General features: G+C 33.9%; 1 protein-coding gene across 3 annotated transcripts in view; it reads right to left on the bottom strand.

Annotated features, from left to right (window-relative positions):
* The window catches only part of LOC149776248 (uncharacterized), a 122,819-nt gene that overhangs the window by 13,759 nt on the left and 84,328 nt on the right, over window positions 1-24,732 (bottom strand). For all 3 annotated transcript variants that reach the window (XR_016416264.1, XM_089942660.1, XM_089942662.1), the window contains exons 3-7: window positions 19,807-19,930; window positions 16,645-16,741; window positions 12,687-12,779; window positions 9,832-9,997; window positions 1,338-1,796 (exon numbers count right to left, since the gene is read on the bottom strand). Coding sequence is in view for 2 of the 3 variants with exons in the window: in XM_089942660.1 (XP_089798786.1) it covers window positions 1,338-1,796; window positions 9,832-9,997; window positions 12,687-12,779; window positions 16,645-16,741; window positions 19,807-19,930 (939 nt within the window). In the remaining variant the exon portion in view is untranslated. The remainder of the gene's footprint in view (window positions 1-1,337; window positions 1,797-9,831; window positions 9,998-12,686; window positions 12,780-16,644; window positions 16,742-19,806; window positions 19,931-24,732) is intronic.

The following is a 24,732-nucleotide window of genomic DNA, read 5'->3' as shown; positions in this document are numbered from 1 at the left end:
ATGAGATGTTAATAGATTAAACTCGTCTTGAAGAATAGTCTAATATGTGAAAGATTATTTTACATAAATTGAATCTCATGGTTTTGACACGATATTGTAACATATGATGGATATATTGTTTGCGGGACAAATAGTCTGTTGGATAAACGGAACCTATTTCTACATCTTTGACCAACCTCACTGTCTTGGATAGAAAATGTTTTGTGTAATAATAGCACCACGTCGATTGACATATCTTCACTTACAAGTTTTTCCACTTTTTGGAAGCACTATACAAACTTGTCCATCGCGAACATAATTATATGAGAGCCACCAACAATGGTCTCTAGTTTTATAATGACGGCCTATCCCAATCCAACCTTCAAATAGACAGAGGGTCATTATTTTCCAACTGTTTATATTATCAAACACCGTACATGTTGAGAGATAATATGGCTACATCACAACTAGCATGTTTGTGTCCATCAGCCTATATACATATTCCATGTTCCCATGATAAAATCGGTGAAACATCAGTAAATGTTGTGTTGCTGCACCTTCGGTAAATATTGGGAAAAGGGATGTCGTATTTAAACCGCTTTAAATGGGTCGATGGAAGGGAACAAAAATCAAATTATCATCAATTTCTATAACAATGACTTTGACCAGTAGTGTTTTCGACTCTATTGATTAATACAATTATGAACTAATAGCAAGGAAGTGCTTGAAACTTGTGGATCAGCTTTTCTAGGTCTCATGGGTCGCTCTCTTGTGCATGAACATGTGCAATGAAAAGTATAGGACTCGTCATGATAAGGTGTCACAGTTGCATTAATTATCACATATCATTATACTGAACCAAAAATGATAAATCAATATCATATAATACAAAAGTCTGTGCGATGTAGTTCGCCATTTTCAAGGGAAAACTGATACAGGACAACAGTTATCAGATGATATGTTCATTTTGTGGTGATGGGCATAGCAGATCCCAAATGTCATGGCAATCAACTGAAATCTGAAATGCTAATGCAGCCAAAACAAATCTGAAAGACACAGCTGTCTGCTGCAAGTCCTGATGGTCAAACACTTTCCAAACTTACATGAGCATATTATTTCCTCAATGCATAAATTTTAAGGCGAAGACCAACGAAGTTACCATGTTCCACGAAATCCATGAAAACAGCTTCATCAATGAGATGATCTTTCTGGTGAATGAATAGTTGAATGGATGGATAGATGGATACACGTATTTGATGATTCCTATAAAACCCAGTTCCAACACTGGCAGCGTGGAAAACAACACATTAGTATTATTGAATAAGTGATAATAACTGTAACAATAAGAAAAAGAGTACCTGTAGTTGTTGGAGAAGGAGTAGTTATGGGTGCTGCAGTAGTTGTTTGAACTGGTGGAGTGGTAGTTGGAGCAAATGTTGTTGCTGCAGTTGCTGTTGGTGCTATTGTGGTTGTCTGCACATATGTAGTTGCTGGTGCAGCCGTTGTCGTTGCTGCTGTAGAAATCGACGGCACCGTGCCTGATGCTGGTGCTGCAATAGTGGTGTGAACTTGTGTAGTCATTGATGGTGCAGCCGTGGTCCTTGGTGCTGCAGTAGTTGTTGCAACTTTGGTAGTGCTTGGTGCTGCAGTTGTTGTTTGCACTGGTGTAATGGTAGTTAAAGCAACTGTTGTTGGTCCAGTAGTTGTTGGTGCTACTGTCGTCGTCTGTACGTATGTAGTTATTGGTGCAGTTGTCGTTACAACTGTGGCAGTCACTGGTACAATTGTAGTTGTAGGTGCTGTAGTAGTTGTCGGCACTGTGTATAGGATATTAATTTTATTTCGATATTATTTGAGAGGAAAACCATTTGTTTAGACTTTTCAGTCGAAAAAGAATTTGCTCATATCTTGGGAAAAGAATATAAGTCTGAAATGAATGTGAAGTATTGAAAAGACATCTGAAATATGCCATTTTGACAACGTCACACTTCTTGGCACAGCAATATATGTTCGGTCCTCAAGTTAATACGGAAATTTTCATTCTTTTAGATGTGAAGAGAACTTTTTCCGGTTTGTTTGGAGTCACTTCATAAGAGTATAAGATGCTCACCAATTCTCAATAATAAATAAGATAATGCTTTTTTACGTGTACAACATGCCTTTTCTTCACATCTTTCTCTTACACTGATTATGACCATAGAATCATTACTAGTATAATAAACAAACATGATGCTCGATTGTTCATTGTTTCCTCCCAACAGGATAATGACTTGATCTTGAACTTATGAAGCGAGTTGAATAACACCAAGCTCTTGCAAACCAAGGCTCGCACCAGATGAATATTATTTAATGAGTTTTTCTTTTCATTTAATATTAAGTCATTACTCATTTTAGATTCAGATCATCATTATATAGAATGCAAAGCTTGAACATTGCAGTACTGGAATATTGTTCAAGTGTAATTCATTTGTATTCAATTTATATTTGAATTATAGCTATAGCAGCATTGTGTGACAATATTAAAAAAGGGGAAATTTTGGGATGTGGAAATTGGAGTCCGCTTACCTGTCAACTTTTCAAAAGCCAAGTAGGGAGAACAGCAAATAAAATAGTGAGATTTGGATCTAAAATGGGGAGGATTTTACGTGGCATATTTTGAAGCGCCAGTTTCAATAAATATTGATTCATCTTCCAAGTCAAATAAGGGTTAAATTCTCAAAGGATATGCCAGAGGCGCCCAAAATAATTGTTGGGGGGAGGGACACATGGTTGTCAGCAATGAAATATTATGGATGTATGCCAGAACATGTTCAAAGGTGAAACTGGGGGAGGTGACTACTTCGCCAACCCCCTTGCCTAAATGTGTGAGTGCCCATGGGATGTGCTATTTCTCCCTGTGACACACCATATTTTCCAGGACAAGCCCCTTTTTTATATTCTGGTTAGCTGTGGCTAAACTGCATAAATAGCTAAAGGTTAGACTTAAGTACACAAACGATAAAGCCAGTGTGACTAATTAACAGTTAATGCTTATCACTGCATTTATCTTGTGAAAAGGACTGCAGTTCAGACTTGCTTCATATAAACCATGTTTTACAGTGTGTGTATATAAGCACCAACAATTAATTGACAAATAAACTATGCACTATTCTGTTGTAACTTATGATGGCTAGGACTTCATTTTAACAGTTCACATCTGCAGCCACAAATTACCGTACATGTGGCAACTGTTTTTCCATGTTTTATATCCCACCTTATTTCCTTTGGTTTAACTCTTAAGTTTGTAACACTGTTTGCTAAATCCAATTTTTACTCTGAATTAGTTTTTTTTATGGGGCACATATACTGCATGGTATATTTTGTTTTATCCCTTTTTTTAAATTTAATCATGGTAATTAAAGGTTACATATACGGTAGAGGAATGTCAGGTGAAACTCATTGGTGCCATTTTTATATTTTGTTATGCTATAAAAATGCTGTAGGGATTTTAAAAATCTGAAATTTACGTGAATAATCTTTATTCTTAGCATTATATATACAGAAGAAAAAACTCTGTAATGTGATATTAATTATTTTGTCACAACAGTATTCACAAGTGATAAAATACAATATGGCATATGTGGATTGCATACGATATATCTATTTATGTATAGGGGAGTTTTCCTCTGAGAAATGAAAATTGACAGACATAATGTAATAATTGGGAGTTCTCTATGAAAAATTTGGAGTTATTATGAGATCAGGAGGTAGATGTGGAAATACACCACAAATTAGGAAGTTTTTCTCCCGGCTATGGAGATGACAGGTATGAACTGTCCATGCTTGTGGACTATCACTGAGTTTATTTATGTCACAAGCCATGGGGCCTGTGCCTATAAAAACAATCTTTGCGCACTGATGCCCTAGTTGTTGATTGGCTCAATAGCTAAAATATGCCAGAACATAACTGTTAAGATATTTCAGAATCAGATGATATACATGTTTGGGAATCTTTTCAATTGATTCAGATTTGTTTATTTGATACACATTAGGTGACTATATAAAAGAAATAGGGCAATGTTATCATTCTTTACTTATATTCAACCTTGTAAGTCATAAGAGAAATCTGATTTATTTATAACTTGTTCAGAGCGGAAAACAAACTTTATTCTAAACAGACAGCATCTTGCTGAACGATTATGAAACTATTCAAAGGATATGGATATTTAATAATTCTGTTTGATTAAGTGAGATATTCAAGAACTTGGATATTTCATTTTTGTTCGATTACGTGAAATAGTGAAGAACATTTGTGACATTCTACTTTAGTGGAATTCACCTTGAAGTGCAAACATGTGAATATTAGAATGGTGTTTCTTCGGTGGAACTTCCATAGCACATAAGCAATTAAAACCATCATTCAGAGTACCTTTTGGATAGTTTCCAGAATACTGTGAAATTGATATTCCATTTAGGATAATATTCTAAGAATTCATATCCTGTAAGTTATTTTTAATTCTTTCACTTATTTTATTTTATATTTAAGGAAATAAATTTGTATTCTGGAAAATTGAATGCTTGTTGGGTTTTACCATGTCTTTTTGCATAGCTTAAACCCCTAGAATGTAGTAGTTTGTCAACAAGCATAGGCCATTACCCGGCTGTACATTTTCCGAGGTTTACTTGAAAATGTAAAAAAAAACCTCAGACGTCCAAGGTTTTTCCAAGGTTTTCCTAGGAAGACCTTGGAAAAACCTCAGATGTCCAAGGTTTTGCTGATATTTTGTCCAAGGTTTTATAAACAACCTTGGACATGATCTCGTACATTATAAATACACCTAGGAAATACCTTGGACAAAACCTTGGACATGAGAACTTAGTATATTTTTAGCTCAGAAAAACCTAGGAAATAAGAACTTAGTCATTTTTTATCTCGGACATAGCTCAGAAGTGTGGACTTAGAAATTTTTCAGCTCGGACATGGACTTGGTGTGTTTTAACTGTGTACTTAGAAATTTCTGAATATTAATTCAGAATTTTGTTTACAGTTTATTAAAATGAATGATGTTTGTCATCCCAAAAACTAATGAGTCTACAATTTGAATTATAAAATCAATATGAATTATTGACAATCGATTTATTTTAGGAATAAGAGTTCACCATCTCAGATCAGGCAATGTGGCGCCAAACAGGAATACAGATTTTGCTTTCACATCTTATTTACAATTTACATTGAGATAACAATATCAGATACAGAACCAAATCGTACACACATGCTGGAATCCCAAAGTTAGATAAATTCAACCCATTCATAGACTTTTAATCACTTCACTAACAGTTATGTTAGTATAACACAGTAGTTCCAATTCCAATGCCCTGTAACCACACTGGATGATTGTAAAAATATATTTTCTAGCAACTGAATCTAAAGTAAAGTCTTCAGTGCTTAAAAGTACATATGTCATTTATCTGACAATTTGAATTTGTATGTTAGTTACATCAGGGATAATTGAAAATACTAGTGGAAATAGATAATAAATTAGGGTATGTCACTGTTTATCTGACACATTAGTTTTCAGAAAAATAATGAAAAATACATAAAATTGCATGGAATTGGCATGACACCATTTTTAATAGTCATTTCTCATATGACAGCTGATAATATGCACAGTTACAGTGAAATTTAATCCCTTTCAAAATGATTTGTGAAGAATGCACCAAACACTTGATCCTGTTTTCTGACAACAAAAAGGGGTTATTTTAAGTACTCTGCTGGTACAACACTGATTCCATCTCTGAAAAACATAAAATACATTTGGGAGTTTAAGAATAGTAAACATTTCAATGATGTTACTGCTTTTTTGATGCTTAAATAAAATGAAAAATGACCATTCAATGTTATTGACAACATAAATTTGAACAACGACTGTTTTCACTTAGAGTTTAAACCTGTATAAGATTTTTTATTTACAATTAATTCATTAAATTCTAATGAAACTTAGGTATTCATCAAATGTAGACAAATAATGTGCTGTAAATGACATTTTTTGAGTCTGAAAGCTAGAATATGACAGTAGAAATGATGAATGCTCCCAGAAATGGATGGTTTGAGAAAACTAATTTGTGTCACTATCAATATCGGGTTTCTTGGATGAAGTTCAAAAGCAATAACATACTTCAAGTTTAACTAATCAAGTTTCATTCCAATCCCTTAGTTTGGAGTAAAGTTCATATTTATCAGCTTTACTTATTTACTTACATGATTTCCTAATTTATTTCCTTATTTGTAGTTAAGTTAGTAGAGTTCGCCAAAACACTGCAATGTGGTAAATATATTTTAAAACACGTAAAATGTCTGTACTCAGTTAAAGGTCTCCTTTGTTTACATGCTCTTGATATGGCACTTCCGGTCTGCAACGCTCGGAAGCTGCGAGATAATTTTATTTTAAATTATTAATATTGAGATTATTATGAGGACCCCACTTAATACTCACAGCAGGTTCTTATCTACTTACTGGTTTTAAATTTTTAAAATATTAATAGGAAATCTTACCGAAGTTGTGGAAAGTTCCTGGAAATATTTCTTTCACAGTCTTCGATTGGTTGCAGGGGCTGGAACTATCCAATCGCAGCAGCCGATTCACCGAATCATAAATCTCATTCGCGCCTTCATATAAATTTGAAAGCAATTCATTCATAGCATACGAGTTATAATTTGCGTTGAAAAGTAGATTTACCATGAAGTTGTTTGGGTTATTCATATGGAAAAATGACAATCCGATTACCGGAAATGTACTCAGCCTTCAAAGTATTGTTGAGCCGAGAAAAGCAATAGAAGAATACAAAGTCGGGGATTTGGTGTCTGCAAAGTTGCCGAGTTTTGGAATAACGGAAGGGATCATTGGAAAGATTGGGGGTAAGTTCATTTCCGTTTTATTGTATTACATTAAATTAGAAAAAGACATGTACTTTTATTGGCTTTCGTATATTGTCTACCATCCTAACGTGCGTGAAAAAGAAAGTGCATTTTAATACGCAATTTTTTTTAAAATTATAGAGCTATTATTTTGATCTAGATCTATTTTGCAATCATTAAAAACGATCGAAAGTATGCATTTTAGTAAGAATTTTGTTAACAGATTTTGAGTAATTAACTGTTTCAATATTTAAAGAAAAAAATGAGATAATATTTGGAATGCAGCATGAGAAATTTTTTTTGTAATTGGTACGTAAATGAAGGATACTTTACACAAGTTTTCCCCATCATTAGACATCATGACAATTGCACATGCTTCGTAATTTCTTGATTTGAACATAATTATCCCCCTATTTTGTACTTAGGCCCACCGATCCCAGTTTTCAAATAGTCAAGCATGCAGTCATTCCAGTATTTGTTCTAGCATGGTAATTACAAGTGATGCTTGTAGAAAGTATAACAAGGTTTTATTTATGCGTGTGCACGCGGATGTGCTTTTGTCTGAACACTAGCCTGTGTTAGTGGTCACCCAAGTATTAGTAAGTTTTCAAAATTTCCCTTCATATGAAATTTAAATGTGACCTGCACCAGTTACTTTCCTTAAGTTCTATATGTCACTTCTGTATGTCACTTAATAAGTGGTAAGCTATGGTAGATTAGGCCTGTACTAGCCACCTGATTGAAGTCGTCAGTTACCTGATTTGAGATCAGTTTTAGTAGGTTAGACCTGTATTTTCACTCACATGCAAAAAATAATTGTTGGTTTAGATACCATATTGTAACATCCTGCATAACCACAGTGTTACAAAGGTACATTTAAATTTCATGAAGTATGAATATCCCCAAGACTTAAAAAATATGTAGATATTTGTAACTGATGAAGTATTTTTTTGTTGAAAAATTTCCATTTCTGTTAAGTTAAGCTACTTTTTTAGGATCAACTCTGGAGCTATGTTGAGGCTGCAGATGACTTTGGGAAAGTAGCCAAACTCCTTTTCCGAAACTTGCATACTGTGGAGGAAATCAAAGGAAGGAGTTTGACAGGATCTACAGCAAACAGAACATCACTTGCTAGGTCAGAGGATCAAACAAAACTCCAGGTTATTTATGGTAAGTATTTGTAATTTTGAGATGAACTTGTAAGGCATTTAGTCAGGTACAGAATATAACCTTGAGTATATTTTGTATTAACAATTTCAAATGATTTTCCCAAATGCCAAAAGTAGACTTTTTAACAAAAGTGTTTTAAGGGTTAATACCTTATTTTCTTTTTAAAAAAATTAAATTCAAAACTAAAAGATTCCTAACATGATTTATAAATTAAAGACTACAACAGTTACAATAATGCTACATGTGTACTAATTGTTTTATCAATTGACATTATATATATTTATTTTTTTATTTACAGAATTGATCCAAAAGAAATGGCCATGTGTAAAGGATGCAATGATTAACAATAAAATCAGCGAAGTACTGAAGCCTTCAAGAAACCGGGATTGAAATGCATAGATGCCAACCATTATGCTTTTTTCCAGCAAATTATGTTTACTGCTAGACTCTTATGGATTACGCTTTTTTTGCTAAATTAAAAAATAAACTTAACATAAAGCAATAAAAAAATTTGGTCATTTTTATTATCATCTCTTAAATTCCACTTTAAAAATTGAGAATATTCTTCAAAAGGTGACTGCTGCATAATAATAGCACAAGAGTACCTTCCTTATTAGCTATTAGCAACTGTCTACAACCCATTTCCAAGAAAACATGGCTTATTTCCTAAGTGAACTTTGCCTTAAGCACTGATTCATTTTATTCATGAGCTAGTCAGTTTGAAAACCAGTCTATATTTTTAAAGAAAAGAGAGAGAAACACTTTACGGTTTGAGTTATGGATGTTATATTACAGCAAATGGATCTTTTCCAACTTAAAATCATGTCTAATCAGGAGAAAGGACAAATCAACACTGCATTACAAACTTAAAAAGGATATGAGAGTTATGATACACAGCACTCTGAGCTGTAATTCTGGCATTTAATATATTGCTTATACTTTTTTTGCCATTTATAATAGCAATAAGTAATTATACCTCTTGAGGGTTAGTAAGTATGGAAATGGATGAATATTTCAAAAACTAAAATGTAAAATTTAGCATTTTAAAAACATAATGGGCATTCTGGATATTTTTGAACATTTCATTTGTGATGAACAAAATTTAAAATATATTAATGTAATCATTTGCTTCATGATATAAATTGTTGACCTGCTGGTTCTTTATGCTAGTGGGTGTCCTAGGAAACCTCAGACTATGCCCGAGGACACCTCGGACAGTACGTCCAAGGTCACCTCGGACACTATTCCTAGGACAAGCTCGGACATCCAAGTATAAAATCCTTGGACCTCAGGTATCAAACAGTTTTTTGTCAGTGGACTTTTACCTCGGACAGTAACCAATACTCCGAGGTTTTTCCTAGGAACATTTGTCCAAGGTTTCCTAGGAAACCTCAGAAAATGTACAGCCGGGTAAGGGCCAATCAATAAATCAACGATTTTGCACTCAGGTCACTCAAATGTCAACATATGACGATAAGTAATGGTACGCTTACCACTAGCACTGTAATCGCTAGCTAGGACTGAGTATTATGTAAGTACAGCCACCATGAAAATTTGACAACTGCCATGCCAGAGCAACTCTGACACCTTCATGACCATAAGCCACAATATAACAAACACAAATTAAATGTGACATAACATGGAAATTCCTTATCCATTTTAATTAAATGTCAAGTATAGACTGAGAATTCACTTTGTGTTTTTTGGAACTTGTTCCTTAATACATATCTCATTTTACATAAACTACTATATTAATGAGTACTAGGCAACGTTGCAGTAAAACAAACCATTTCCACTAGACTTCTTCTTCTCCTGAACCTCCTGTCTGAATGAATCCACCATTGGCATTACCAGCTTTTGCATTTCCTCATCAACTTCAAATGATATGATGTACTCTACCATCACCCGCCTGTTTTCATAAACAACATATTCATTGAAGTCCTTCGGGCAACCCTTGAAATGAAAATAAAATGTGTATTTGTAATACATGTATATATTTTCTTTTCTTTTCTTTTTTCTAATTAAAGTTACACCATTATGCAGAATAAAATGGATTTTTTGCCCCCAAAAATTGTTTCCTACAATAAAACACCCCTGAATACCTTGCATTATATTTGTGCTTATGATGTACTTTTTGTAGTGGTATTTTGTTATATAAATCTAACTTTATAAGATTTACTTTTTATTAACACTATAACAAAACAAAGTAGCTTTTTGGCACGCAAAATTTTAATCATAACTGCTGCTAAACCATTATGACTGAACCCCTACATCTCATAGCACACTGTACATTCAATGACAATAATATATTTTGCGGAAAACATGTCAGTACTGTACATTTATCACATTATTAAAATCATTTTAAGTCCCACATGTTTCATAGTATTTTCCATTCAGCTAACTCATGTTATCATAAGATTCTCCAAAAGAGGAAAATAAATCAAATGTGACATGGAATAATGCCTTAAAAGGAAACCCTTATTTATTCAAGCATAATGTCAAGAAACTGGACCAATTTTACTTCAATACCTCCTTAAAGTCGTACTAAAACCACAAAAGGAACTAATACTTCAGATAGTAGTCTCCACAAATTATTTATAATTTCTTAATTTTTATTACACACGTGACCCAATTAGAAATTTTCTCTTTGAAAAAAAATTAATTATAAAGTTGACAAATTAACCAGCTGTCTTAATCTGACAGGGTCAGATTTCTTTTTGTATTTAAAAGTGATAATCATAGATCAAGTCTCCATTAACCATTGCATGGCATGTTTTATAAGGACTAGCTAAACTTCAAATGACTGTAATTATTTATTTAGTTTTGTATCTAATTATTTTTGTCCAGAACTTTGAGGGGAACTAGTTTTAATTATATTAATGACATCTCCATCCTTACAACTCTGTTTATCAGTTCTAAAAAGTATTATGTGAAATATGAACCTAAACTGTAATCTTCCAAATACAAGACCAAATATTAATATGCTTTTATCAAAGTGTCAGAGCTTTGATCAAGCATATAAATGAAGCAAATGACTGTCTTGTACTACAGGAATAATATAAATGATTTACGACAAAATCATTGTTCAAGTTGTTATGTATATCTATAGCATCTGTAACTCATGGAATATGATTTTATCTAAGTTTTATAATTCTTATTCATGGCTGCAATGTGTATTGAATATTTTTAGTTAGTTTGACCTATGTGACTTGAGCATAACACTGCACAGGATCTATAAATGGAGATTTATGTATGTGTTGACAATTAGTAATACTAATCTAAATAATAAGTCTTAAAATGGCACCTAATGCATAGTTTCTCAGTGACTGATGGGATATGGAAGTTCTGAGAATATTTATGTGGCTTTCCATTGGTTGTACAAGGTCCTATGACTATGCTTAATCTTACATAAAATCAATAGTGTATACTGTCACATGGAGTCTATTGCAATGTCCATTCATACAAACCAATACATTTACTGATCCCTAAGGGCCACCAAGCAATGCTATGAGTAGCAATAGTACTATATTTTGCATAAATTGGTTCTGACTTTGAGATTAAAATACTGATTTTAGTTTGAGTTTTTTACCTGCAACCATTCTAAAATGTTTACAAAGTATACTAGTTTGTGACTGGTTTACACAAATGTAAGTTGACATAAATAAAGGTCATCAAGGCAGTGAGTTCCAACTTTTTTAGCTATATGTGTCATTCTTTAGAATTTGATTACATATAATTTTAAATGGACGATTACCTATTACATATCCCTCCTTCTCTACCAATATTCCTTTGAATATCATTATATATATGCCATCAGAAATACATACCAAAAAATCAATGATAAAAGACACTGACATGCAATCCAGTTTAAACTGGTTTGATTGTTGCATGCTCACTATGCACCACTGATGCTATGCAAACGACTCAACAATCAGGCAATTTACTATACAATTTCAGACCTTATCCCTAAGCAGACAAACTGGGCAGAGGTGTATCTACATAAAAAATAGCACTTGCTTTGCTGTGGTGACTAAAGAAAACAACTCAGATATATACACCCAGGTTATAATTTCATCGAAGTGAAATCTTCTTAAAAGTATGTCCATAAATGTTTCTGCATAATGTAAAAGAGCCAGAACTCACTGGTACTTCAGCTGTCAAATCTTTGGTTTTGGAAGTAAGTAGTTTCTGCATGCTCTTAACCTAAACAAATTCTGGAGATAAATAAGTTTGCAATCCTATAATGCCTAAACGGAAATGCTCACTTTTGGAAAACATCAGAACTTATTATGTTTGTTCACATTATGATATACACATTGTGTGACTCAATTTAGCACCAATCTGCAACTGTAAAAGTCCATACTGATTTAAATTTTCATCTGGAAGATATGTGATGCCTACTGAGAAGTAACTCAACAATCAGGAATGACATTGGTCAAACTACTTCAGTATTACATTTTACAACAATAATTAATGGTTTATTTATGATCAGTAAAGGTGCCAAAATAACAATGTTGATGTATACTTTAATGTTACACTCTACATGCCAGAGTGCAATGCTTATTCTTAGGCAAGGTAATCTCAGCTCTGATGAAATTTTAATACATATGTGAACATAAATTCAATTTTTGTATTTCCTTACCATTACAGAATCAAAGAAGCGGTATCCACCTTCAGGATTTTCTTTCTCTGGTTCTCTAGTTAGGTTTGAGTCAAAATGTCCAGGCTCAAAAATCTAGTAATAAACAAAGAATTTGCTTGATATCATAAACACAAGTTAATGTAGGCAATGAACAAGTCTTGGCAGACATTCCTATGTAAGGAAATATATATAGAATCTATGTTGGGTTTGGACCGAGACAAGGAAATCCCAGTCAAGGGGTTACATTATTTGTCTCCCCACGAGGCTTGCCAAGAGGGGGCATATAATGTAACCCAGCAACTGGGATTTCCGTGTCTCGGTCCAAATCCCAATGTAGATTCTTTTTCTCACCCAATAATTTCCTTTAAAGTAAAAAAGAACTTCTCAATTTTGCAATAGTTCACACATAAGTGTTTACATGCGGTGCATTAATACAAATGTGTTTATGAGGACTGTGGCATGACCGTGTCATCCAAAGTACGCAGTTTTTATGTGTGAGCCAAAAAATAACAGCATAAAACGTTGCATAGTATTGAGGTATTATCACCTTTAATATATGGATGTTATATGAAATTAACAATAAATAGTTAAAATTTATTACTAGAAAATGTTTTATTTTCATGAGTTACAATTTAGAAAATTATATTGTAAACAATGAAATGATCCTGGGCCCACACCTATGCTGTAATGTATAGGCTATTATTATAACGAAAATTTACATGTAACATGAGTGTCCATGCTTGGGTTATTCATGGCTAATTAGTGATCTGTGTCACTATCATATATAACTCCTTTTCTTTGGTGGAGGTGAAACAGTCTGTGACATACTTGTGTTGTCCCCATATTGATTGTAAAATTACCCCAGTGTATAAAAGACCCTCCAAATACGGACCCTGGCAGATAACCATGTGCTAAACTTTCAAGTTCACGGAATCTTTGAAAAATTATTTTTCTGTCTTGGAAACATGGCAAGTGCTACCGTGAAATTTGCTTATGGATTAATGTATTGACAGATAAATGATTCCTGCTGGCTGGTAAGTGCATTATTTGTCATTAAATATTATACGTATATTTTTTATTCAACTGGGGCAAAATGGAGATGCTTAACAATATTAGATTAAAACATGTTTGACATAACACATTTTCTGGCTGTTACTAAGTTTTTGGTAGTTGTTAAGAGAGTTGAGAGGCTATGAAATGTACAGGTATATAATCTATGTAAATGGATCAGTGTTTTCTGTTATATATCATTTCACACAGCATTGAGAAGTTTATCCTATCTGTAGCATTTTTCACATCAGCATCATTAATGTAGCTAACAGTATGTAATTTATTTCACACAAAGTATTTAAAACCAGTTATGTAGCTTTCGCTAGATTTAATGACGCTGACCTGAAAATGTATTGCGTTAGGCCTGCATATTGGACAAAGTTGACCATGCTGTGTAGAACGAACTAGCATAATACCAAACAAATTGACATTGCATGCTTGTGTATCTTTGTCTCTCTCGAAATGTTTGTGTATGGTGTGTTCTCAAGGATGGATTTACCTTAAGTTACTATGTTTTTGTTATATATTTGTTGTTGTTGTTGTTTTATTTTAGAACAACTACGTCAGGTACAGCAGAAGACAACAAGGGTTTCTTTTTTTAAAAGTAGTTCTGAGCGCGTGGACACCTTGACTGAGACGACTGGTCTGAGATGACTGGACTGAGATAAGAAAAGTAAGGTTAGCAAAACAGATATATTTCTCTGTTGTGTGGGTGAGAAACCTGGGTATAGGGCTATCATTTTAAGCACTTATTTTGTAAATACCCACATTGCTTAGGACTATATAAAAATACACTTTAATGGATAAAGACAACATCTTGTGATCCCTTGAGTAACCGACAGGATTTGTTGGATAATAACCTGATTAGCAAGCATCCTAGCTATTGCTCAAGGGGTTATTAAAAAATGTGTGTTAGTTATATGTTATTTAGACTTTCATACACATTATCAATACCATCACAATGAAAATCCTAAGTCAAAAAGCTTAGCTACATGTACAACCTTCATTTTAATGGAAAAATAAAGCAAGAGACATATGTTGATCTAAAGGCATGCATCTTCTTTATATCCACTTCCTTCTCAATATAACTAAATAATATGTCTTTAACGAGTCAAAATAGTTTGTTTAAAAGTGTAATATAAAGTTTCAATTACTGCTGACGACCGCTACTAATAAGACATATAAGCAAAATTTGTAAAAACAAATCAAAATTAATGTACCCACTTTGCTCCAAAGTCCTAAAATGAGTTATATGAAAATTGTGCCATATCTGCAAAAGTTGATTCATTTACTAGTCGTACAGAGTTGTTTGTATGATTTTCAAAGATATTCATTGGAATATGCTTTTGTCAAAATTGGTTTTTATGTTGTTATTTTGACAATTAACTTCTTATATTATTTTAAATGCAGCTTGAGAGCAAGCTATACCTGATGGTTTATCATTAGAAACAAAAAAATCTTAACAGGCTGTATTTAGGGTTTACTTTCTAGAACTTCAATTTATCTATATGCTCATTTTAAACATCTCGCCAATTGAAAACATCTGCTAAATCAAGCTTGACAGAATAATTTGAGAAATAATTAAAGGTTTGTATAGAATGATTTTTCGTAATCACATTAAGCCAATATTGCTGGTACAATTTTTGCAAAAGTCACAAGTTTATGTTATTAGGAATCTAGAGCATATTATGGCAGACCATCTGCATACATTTATACAGGAAAGACGTCAATGCTATGATTTAGTTATTGTTTTGGGTTTAACAGCATTTCTCAGTGCAAGATAGGATATACATCAGCCAGTATAACTGGTGGAGGAATAAACCAGGAAAACCCCAGTAAGAACCACCACCTCACGCTATGATACTGTAAAAATCCAGCTCAATTTGCAGCAATGACAATGTTTTCATGATTGTTCACCCACTAAACACAATCAATGTCCCACTGAAACAATTTTATTTTAGCAAACAGAATATAAGAAATGATTCTTTGGGCAAAGTTTCCTGATGATTCTCCATTTGCACACAAAAGCAACAGGGGCCCCAAGTATCCAAGTGGTCTTAAGCACTCTCTGTTAAGGATCACTGCCATCTCATCTCTGTCTGCGTGGGTTCAAGTCTTGGATTTGGCCAATGTGGGTATGTGAGAAAGCTTGCCAGTAGCTTCTCGTGGGTTGGTGGTTCTTTATGGGGTTTTCCTGGGTTCTTCCTCCACCATTAATACTATCCGCCATGTATAGCCTATCGTGTGCTGACAAATGGCATTAAACCTTACAACAACAACAACAATAAAAGCAACAATAATATTATCAGGTTGTCCTTGCAACCATAATCAATGCCAAATGTGCATTTTTTCTGGTCAAATCAGAAACTGTGATGAATGTATTTTTCCAGTTTAAGGTGTACATTTCTTTTGGTCAAATCAAACATTGTGATGATTGTATTTGTCCAGTTTAAGGTGTGTATTTATTTTGGTCAAAGCAGACACTGTGATGACTGTACTTGTCCAGTTTAAGGTGTGCATGTCTTCTGGTCAAACCAGACACTGTGATGGCTGTATTTGTCCAGTTTAATGACAATCCTCCCACTGATCTAAGTTAAGAAGACACAAGAACATTTTTTAGTTGGGCACCCTGGCTAAAATGTTTGTTCAAATTTCAAACACAAACCACAGTAAAATTCCTTCAAATTTAATAGATGAAATTTACTTTTTTAGAAGTGCTTTGATTTTTCACCAAGCTTTATGGCGTCTGAATTTATGAATGAAACTATCCATATAAAACAGTGAAAAGAATTGATTGTACATTTCATTGTACGTTTAAATTTAAACAATAAAGACTTCAAGTCAATGTGGTGTGCTAACTTCCAGCTCAAGAAATCATGTGGTTTAGATGCAAATGTATTTGACATACCTTACAATCTCCTAGAACAACACGACACTTGAGTATAATAGCTCTTTCATGATGATTTAGAAAGTCAGATTGGTGAAGACACTTAATTGGTGAATCACTGGAATTAAAATAACAACAATAATTAACCTGTTGCAAATTTAGACATTATATTACTTTATGGATGGCCGCAAATGTCAAACACTTAAATTTAAGACATACAACATTATCTGCAGAATGTATGCAGCTATTTTAATATTATCACAATAGTGTTTGCTGATTTCTGGGGATTGCACTTTTGTGGATTACACCTTACTATATTATCAGACTTTCAAACACCGGTATTCACATTGTTCCCATCATTCTAGTGAAGTCATACGGATAACCTTTCGTGTACCAGACTGATCTTAGACAACAGGACGCTGTGACCTCATTCAAGAGTGTAATAAAACTCACCAAATTTGAATAAAAGAACAGAGTACTTAAAGACTTAATAATGTTAACTTCCTTGTAATTTCATGATGTTTGGTTTTGTAACATAGTCATTATGTTTTTTGTGTTATCTAATATTGTAAATCACTCTGAGCATCTAACAATTAGGAGTTGTACTAAGTCCACATTATATATATAGAGAGAGAGAGAGAGAGAGAGAGAGAAATTGATAACAGTGCAAATTCAAAACAGGTTTGCACCATTTCGAGCTAAGAGGATAAACAGCTTAAATGCACAAACATTCAACACAATTTGTGTGTTTGTGTGTGTGTTTTGGATTTGTAACATGGCTTTTTACAATTTGTCAGTCATATTGCTAATATGTCTGCAGAGTTTATATTGATGTTTAGCACTGAAGCATTATGCTGTAGACATGTAGCATCATGTCCCACCCAGTCACATTATCCTGACACCAGGCTGACCAGTCCTAACATTAACCTCTTAATGCTGAGTGCCAAGTAAGGCAGTTGCAAGTACCATTGTTACAAGTCTTTGGTATGACTCTGCTGGGGTTCAAACCCTCAACTTACCACATCCAAAGTGGATGCTCTAACTACTAGACATTTTAGAAAAGGGTTAACTTTTGTTACAGTTCTCATTATTTCAAAACATGATCTCCCATAATGCAATAAAACAAAAACTAAATAAATCAAAACGCCCACTAATATTGGAACATATTACAACAACCTCACAATTAGAAAGCAATAACTTAAAATAAATTGGCTGGATGCTGGTATAATTTAAAATTAAATCAAAGGAAACATCCACTTAATCTAATCAAATATATAGGAATCAGATGCAAAATAAATTCATATATGTACAATAAAATACATGCTTGTAAAAAGAGTTCTGTATAAAATACTATGCAATATGAACAATTAAGGTCCACTCATATAATATCTTTAATCTGATCATCGATAAAATGATATTAAAACACATTTAAGGCAAATTTTCAGAAATGCACATATTGACCAAAATTATAAATGTCATAAATGAGATTGAGTATGAAATAACAAGTGTAAACATCTGTAGGGCACAAAAACTAATAATGACCTTGATTTGGGTGGCTCAGGGTAGATTTTGAAAAATGATGTCACCATGTTGATAACTATAAACAAAGTGAAATCGTCATTGTATTTACATTCCATATGGCATCCTTCAGAAACTGTACACTTCATGGATATTAGGAGTAGACATGCATGAGGTTAGAGTATCACTTTATACAGGTTTAAAAGAACCATGAAAACTGGGTTTCTGACATTATAGAATTGGAGGTGGCCAGGACCAATTGGAAGGATTCCAATGTGGGATAGCTAATCAGGCTCTCTGGGTGCTATTTCACATAGTGGCTTTGGGGGGAAGAAGCTGCCCTTATAGACAGATGAGATTGTTTGCAACTGCCAGCACTTTATACTATGTTCTTTAGTCCTAGAGAAAGTAGCTATGACACCTAGGTGGTGCATGATCCAGTATAGCATCATCATTCTAGACTTATCCCTCTTTCTGATAGTTTGTCCCATTCCAGGTTTTTATTGTTATACTGCTTGCTAGGCAAACTTAACAAATCTGGCTGCACATTTATAGACTGCTTTGATGTTGCTCAACTCACATTCGGTATGTTGGATCCATGTAGTAGAGACACATTCAGTATGTTGGATCCATGTAGTAGAGACACATTCAGGTCTTGTTCTACTGCTTTTGGAAGCCTGGATCTTGTCTCACATCTTAAACCATTGTTGAATCATCCTTTATGGGGATGTCAAAAATGTGCTTACTCCAGGACAGGTCACTAGAAATTGGGACCTTAAGACATTTTGCACTGATCGTCAGGGTGTGTATATAGATGGTGTGGTTGACAATAATAAGGTGGCACTAATTGGTGATTCTTAAGAACTTACATTCATGAAGATGGAAAGTCACTGCCATTTGCATCCATCACACATACACTCATAGAGGTTATCATCATCTTTCTGCAAGGAGTACAATCCTAGGAGGAATGGATGATTCTGTACAAGAGGCAATTGTCTGCAAAGAGTTTGGTTAATTATGAATCATATTCCGGGAGGTCCTTGATATACAACAGGAACAGAAGGGGCCTAGACCTGTGTCTTCTGGATTTAATTGGTGTTTAGGCGGACTTCATATTATCTTGGACAACTTCCTGTACACGATTCAGATAAAACACCCTCTATCCAGCTAGTGTCATTTTGCATGCACCACAGTGACAAGGCTTCTTCAAAATGTCTAGATGGGGTACTCCATCAAAAGCCTTGGAGAAAATCCAATAGAAAGGCACGAGTCTGCTGGTTTGTATCCAGGTCCTTTGCTAGGTTCTGTACAAAGAGGATAAGCTTACTGGTTTGGTTTTGTGGTCTTTAACACCATTTATCTGCACATGATGGGCTATACATCACAGCCAACATCTTAGATGGAGGAATAAACCAAGAAGAATCAAGTGATATCCAACAGTGTTAGAATAGCTTATCAAGTCAAACAGATCATGTTGCTGGTCTGAAGCATACATTCTCCCTGTGTAAATGGCAGCTATGAGCTCTCTTTGTAGGATAATCTTTTTCAGCACTTGCCAACATATTTTTTCCTTGATCAGATATTTTATCAAATATAGTCTCTGTCTCTCTCTCTATCTCTCTCTTTCTATATATATACATGTATATATATACACATATACAATACCTGAAGTAAATGCCTTTTCCAATGTGGCCCATTCTGCTCAATCTCTGGTCCAAACCTTCCTCGCATATCCTGGAAACCTCACTACATGTGCCATGATACAGATAGCGTACGTTTGGATTAAAATCTGTAAGTGATACTATATGATAACAATGATGCTAAAGAAAGAGCATCTTAGTCTATTTATATCACTGGCAATACATAAACAGAGAATCTCAAATGGGTAATTTAATATTAATTTAATAATTTTAAGATTTGTGAGCCTTGGCAAGCAAAAGCTTGGAATTATTTCATGTGTTTCATAAATTTAATTTTCAATCATTACCCTTTTGAGCTTATGTTTATCACAGTTTTAATATAGTGGAAAGAGCTTGAATAGAGAGTACTAAAGAAATGACGTTGGGCATTTCATTAAATTCTGGCTAAAACGCTGCGCCTTTCAAGTTCTGTGCATGACAAAATAGTCCCAGATGTGAACTGAATCATGGGAGAATCCTACTATGCACTGCTAATCTATCTTTTGCAATATCCATTGTGCATTCAATTAGAATGATGGTAGAAATCTTCTTATTAGTAATATTAGACAAAATGGTCCCAGAAGACATAATGAGAAAAAATCCCATGCTTGAAGCCAATCAATAAAGAGGATGCACATGAACTGTATGGGCTTATTTGAACAAATCAGATTCACATAAAGCGATATGTTAACATGTTTACATTCCCAAAATATTAAAACTGTCAATGCTGTATGTCAAGTGTATCAAGTATATGATAAAACTATATATGTAATTTGTTCCAAGTTGGCCAAAAGAACAAGTTTGTAACGGCATAAGGATACAATCTTTACCAATATTTACATCTGTAACCTACACTTTGGTGGAGACATTTACATAATTTGTGCACCAGGTATAGCTCAAATTATAACTTTCTAGTAGGCAGACAATTTTCAATGACAGATGGTACTTTTCATTAAATCATGATGAATCCTGTCATTGAATTACAAACAGATTTTATTAGGTGTCTAAGTTTTTAAATCATGGTTTTGACTGACTCATACTCAATAAATGCTTCACCACCTTAAAGTATTTGATCTGGAATGCAACCTTTTAAATGTTCTGACTGTAACCTTCCTCCATATCCTAACATTCCTCATCTCATTTATATGCATCTTGCTTTACTAACAGTTCCCATGTAATGTAATGAATTAATTTGTATTTGCTGAGAAAGCTACATCTAATGATTCTCCTGTGCTTTCTAGATTGGACAAATCAGTTTACAAATATACACAACAATGCATAAACTTAAAACCAACAAATTGCTACATGTAGCCTTATTGATATGTTCAGTCTAAGAAAAGCCTTTGTTGATAATTGTACTGACGAATCCATAATTACCATTGAAAGTCCTGGTTTCAAGAAGACAGAGTACCTAAATTATTGGCTGTATAACAATTTGTATTTCCAAAGGCTTTCAGTTAAACATAGATTAACTATTCCAAATCACACCATATTATATAAAAGGATAATAGTTTCCCTATCTAAATCAAAACCCTTTAATTTTTATCTCACATAACCATACCCAACTTGCTAATAAATCAGCATGGATAACAGAGTCAGTATCTACTTTGATTCATTTGCAATACTCGTCCCCAGTCCGTATGCAAAACCATAATACCCAACTTAGCTTTAAGAGTTAATTATCAATTCAGCATTTTGAGAAAACAATTCCTCAAACTACACAAAAATACTCATAAAAATATTATATAAAGATTTTTCAATTGTTCTCATAATGATTTATTCATTGATGGACTATCCACTGCAATTGAGAAAGCATGATTTTTATCCATCAATCCTGAAAATACTTTTAACATTTGGTCTGACAGTTTTCTTTTATCTTAATAAATCTGCTCCCCTGATATTCAAAGGGTTAAGCAACACTTACACGCATACAATGCAAATGGTATGGAGATAGTATAATAATAGCTTGTAAATTGCATAAGTTCTATCACTCAAACAAATATTGGAAGAATTATAAAACTTGTCGAAACAGGACAGCATCTCTTATCAAGTAATGTAAAATAAGTACTTCCCATGTTTTTTTTCTGGTGGGAAAGACACAAACTTATCTGGAATTATTTCAAAAAATTGAATGCAAGGATGCATACTCTATCAATCAAAAAAGTATTGTATATAATTAAACAGTACATTCTGAAAATTTACATTCATATGAAACGACAAAAAAAATTGTAGTTGACAGTAAACTCCAGTGGCCGAATGGTTAGAGCATCCACCTCATATGCGGGAGGTCATGGGCTAAAACCCCAGCAGAGTCATACCAAAGACTTATAAAATGGTACTAACAGCTCAGAGGCTGAGCCTCGCTAGGTGCTCAAAATTAAGAGGCTAGTGACAGGACTGGTCAGCCTTGTGTCAGTACAGGGATCATATAGAATTCTAAATGATAAATTCAAAGATTTGTCCCAAACTTTCAAAGACCACAAACAGATTTCCAAGACCTATTTTTGCTAACATTTTGTGTACAAGTTATGTAATATGAGAAAACAATGAATGCAAATTACTACAATATTGTGTAATGGTGAAATTCAAACTATAATTAATTTCCTAATTTCAAAACAAAGAAACCAGGAAAACTCTACTCTGAATCTAACAAATTTGAACAATTGTATTTGTGATTATGGAAAGAAATTAAAATGTTTGGGTTCATTTAAATGTTCAAAGACTTTTAAAGACCTCAGGGTAATCTGCTCGATTTTCCAAACTTTCAAGGCCTTGACAATGCTACTTCATTTTTCCCAAACTGTCAAAGACCTTCAAAGACCATAAGAACCCTGCAGTATAATGTTACTGGGTCAGACATCATACTACATGTCTGCAGCATGATGCCCCAGTGCTAGACATCACTATAAACTGTCAAGCTGCAGACATTGTAGAGATGTGACTGAAAAATTGTTAAAGCTACGTTAAAAATCCAAATTACAAACACACACACACACATATATGACAGCAATATCCTAACTGAAAAAGTTTTTTCCACATATGGAAAAGAATTTGTTTTTATTTTATACTAAACTCGCTCCAAAATCAAAGTTTCAAAATCTTCGATTAAAGTCACTCTTCAACACAAAACACTCACCCTAATCCCTTTTTTGTAAAAGTTATTTCCACACCACATGCCATTTCCTGCTTGTGTCATTTTGAAGCATTATGAATACCTCTTTAGAATTTATATACCTGGATTCTCTATTCAGGAACTTAGCCACATTTCTTGTAGTCTTGATTAATAAAAGCTATTAGGCCAGAAGAGATTAGTTCCAATATACTAATACACATGTACAAATCATACATCAGACTCTTACACATCCCGTCAGTAATTATTTAGAGAATGTACTTTCCTGAAGCCCTGAAGCAAGCTTTAATGTTTGCAAAGGTGGACCTAACAATGGCCCATCAAATTAAAGACCCATTTCAACGCTGCCCTTCATTAGTAAATAATTACTTAACACATTTCTTAATTACCTTTCCTGCTATGTGAATCAATAAAATCTAAAAAGTAGATTTCAGTTGAGATTCAGGAATATATATATATATATATATATATATATATATATATATATATATATATATATATATATATGTTATATATGTATATATACACATACATATATATATATATATATTAGAAAGGCATTTGATCACTATATATATGAGAAGAAATTAGCAGTCTGCTGCAACTGATACACTCTTTGCAAACATGACTAAGTGTTAGTAATGCAACTACTCATGAAACACTGGAACCAGCTAAATGAAGATTTCCAGTGAGGCTCTAATGTAGGACCTGTTCCTTTTGTGATCTTTATAAATGAAATATCTCTATACCTTAAATACCTTATTTCCGATATATTTGCCGATGATACAGGTAGCCACCAATTGGACAGCACTGCAAACATTATGGCTTATCATCTTTAGACAGATTTTCAAATGTGGTGTCAATTTTAACAAAAAATATGCATTGATGACAACAAGACCATTGCTGCTGCTAAGGTTGAAAGCAGTATAATAACTATTTGTCTAAATTTTCTCCAGCGAGAATGAAAATTAGGTGGTTCTATATAGGACATGACAATAATATTCTGAACACAATAGCTGTTATCATGAGCTAAACTATCAGAGTGACTGTTTGGACACTACTATGCCCAGGCAATGCAGTTTGTTGGCATGAGAGAAGCCACACAGATGACAAGCACTTGTAAAACGTTGAACAAAATGGACACAGCAGTTGCTTGTCGTTGTGGCGGTCACAAATTGCTAAGTAACATGCCATTGATTGTTTTGGTGTTGCTTTTGTGTGAACTGTAGGCAAGGCCTTTATGTGGAATGCAGGGAACATTCCATGCCTTGAAGCTGCATAGATGGTGTATGGGACGTACATCTAGTGAGGTGAGTTCTTTGGCACTTGGCAAGGACACATGGCTTATCATTTTGCCTTTGCTGTAAGAGTTGTGTTTATTGTGATATAATTCCAGGTGGCTTAGGTTCCTTAGCCAGTCATAGTGGCTCTTTCCACTTTCATGTAAGTCTGTGGCCTTATTTTCTCACTATCACAAAGCGGGTACAGGCTCGTTCCCAACCAAAGACACTAACTGTGATTACCAGGTTAAGGTGATTGATCTTGTTAGTATCACCCACCTTCCCTGTAAAAAGTCACACCCCTCGAAGTTCAGCTCTCCATGTTACTGACGATATTTACGCAATGTAAACAATGACTGTCTTTTTTTCACTTTGATAACAGATGGTGGCAGAATGTATTTTAGTACTGGAACTCATCTCTTGAAATGAGTGGTACTGCGACTAACTAAAACCAAATGTCTCTCACTGCATGAAATGACATCCAGGTCTTTTTTAATGGACC

Source organism: Sinohyriopsis cumingii, chromosome 18 (genome assembly GCF_028554795.1).
Source record: "Sinohyriopsis cumingii isolate HCF-2022 chromosome 18, ASM2855479v2, whole genome shotgun sequence".
Classification (NCBI taxonomy): domain Eukaryota; kingdom Metazoa; phylum Mollusca; class Bivalvia; order Unionida; family Unionidae; genus Sinohyriopsis; species Sinohyriopsis cumingii.
Note: the sequence above shows the minus strand (reverse complement) of the source record. Positions and strands in the feature narration are given on the sequence as shown.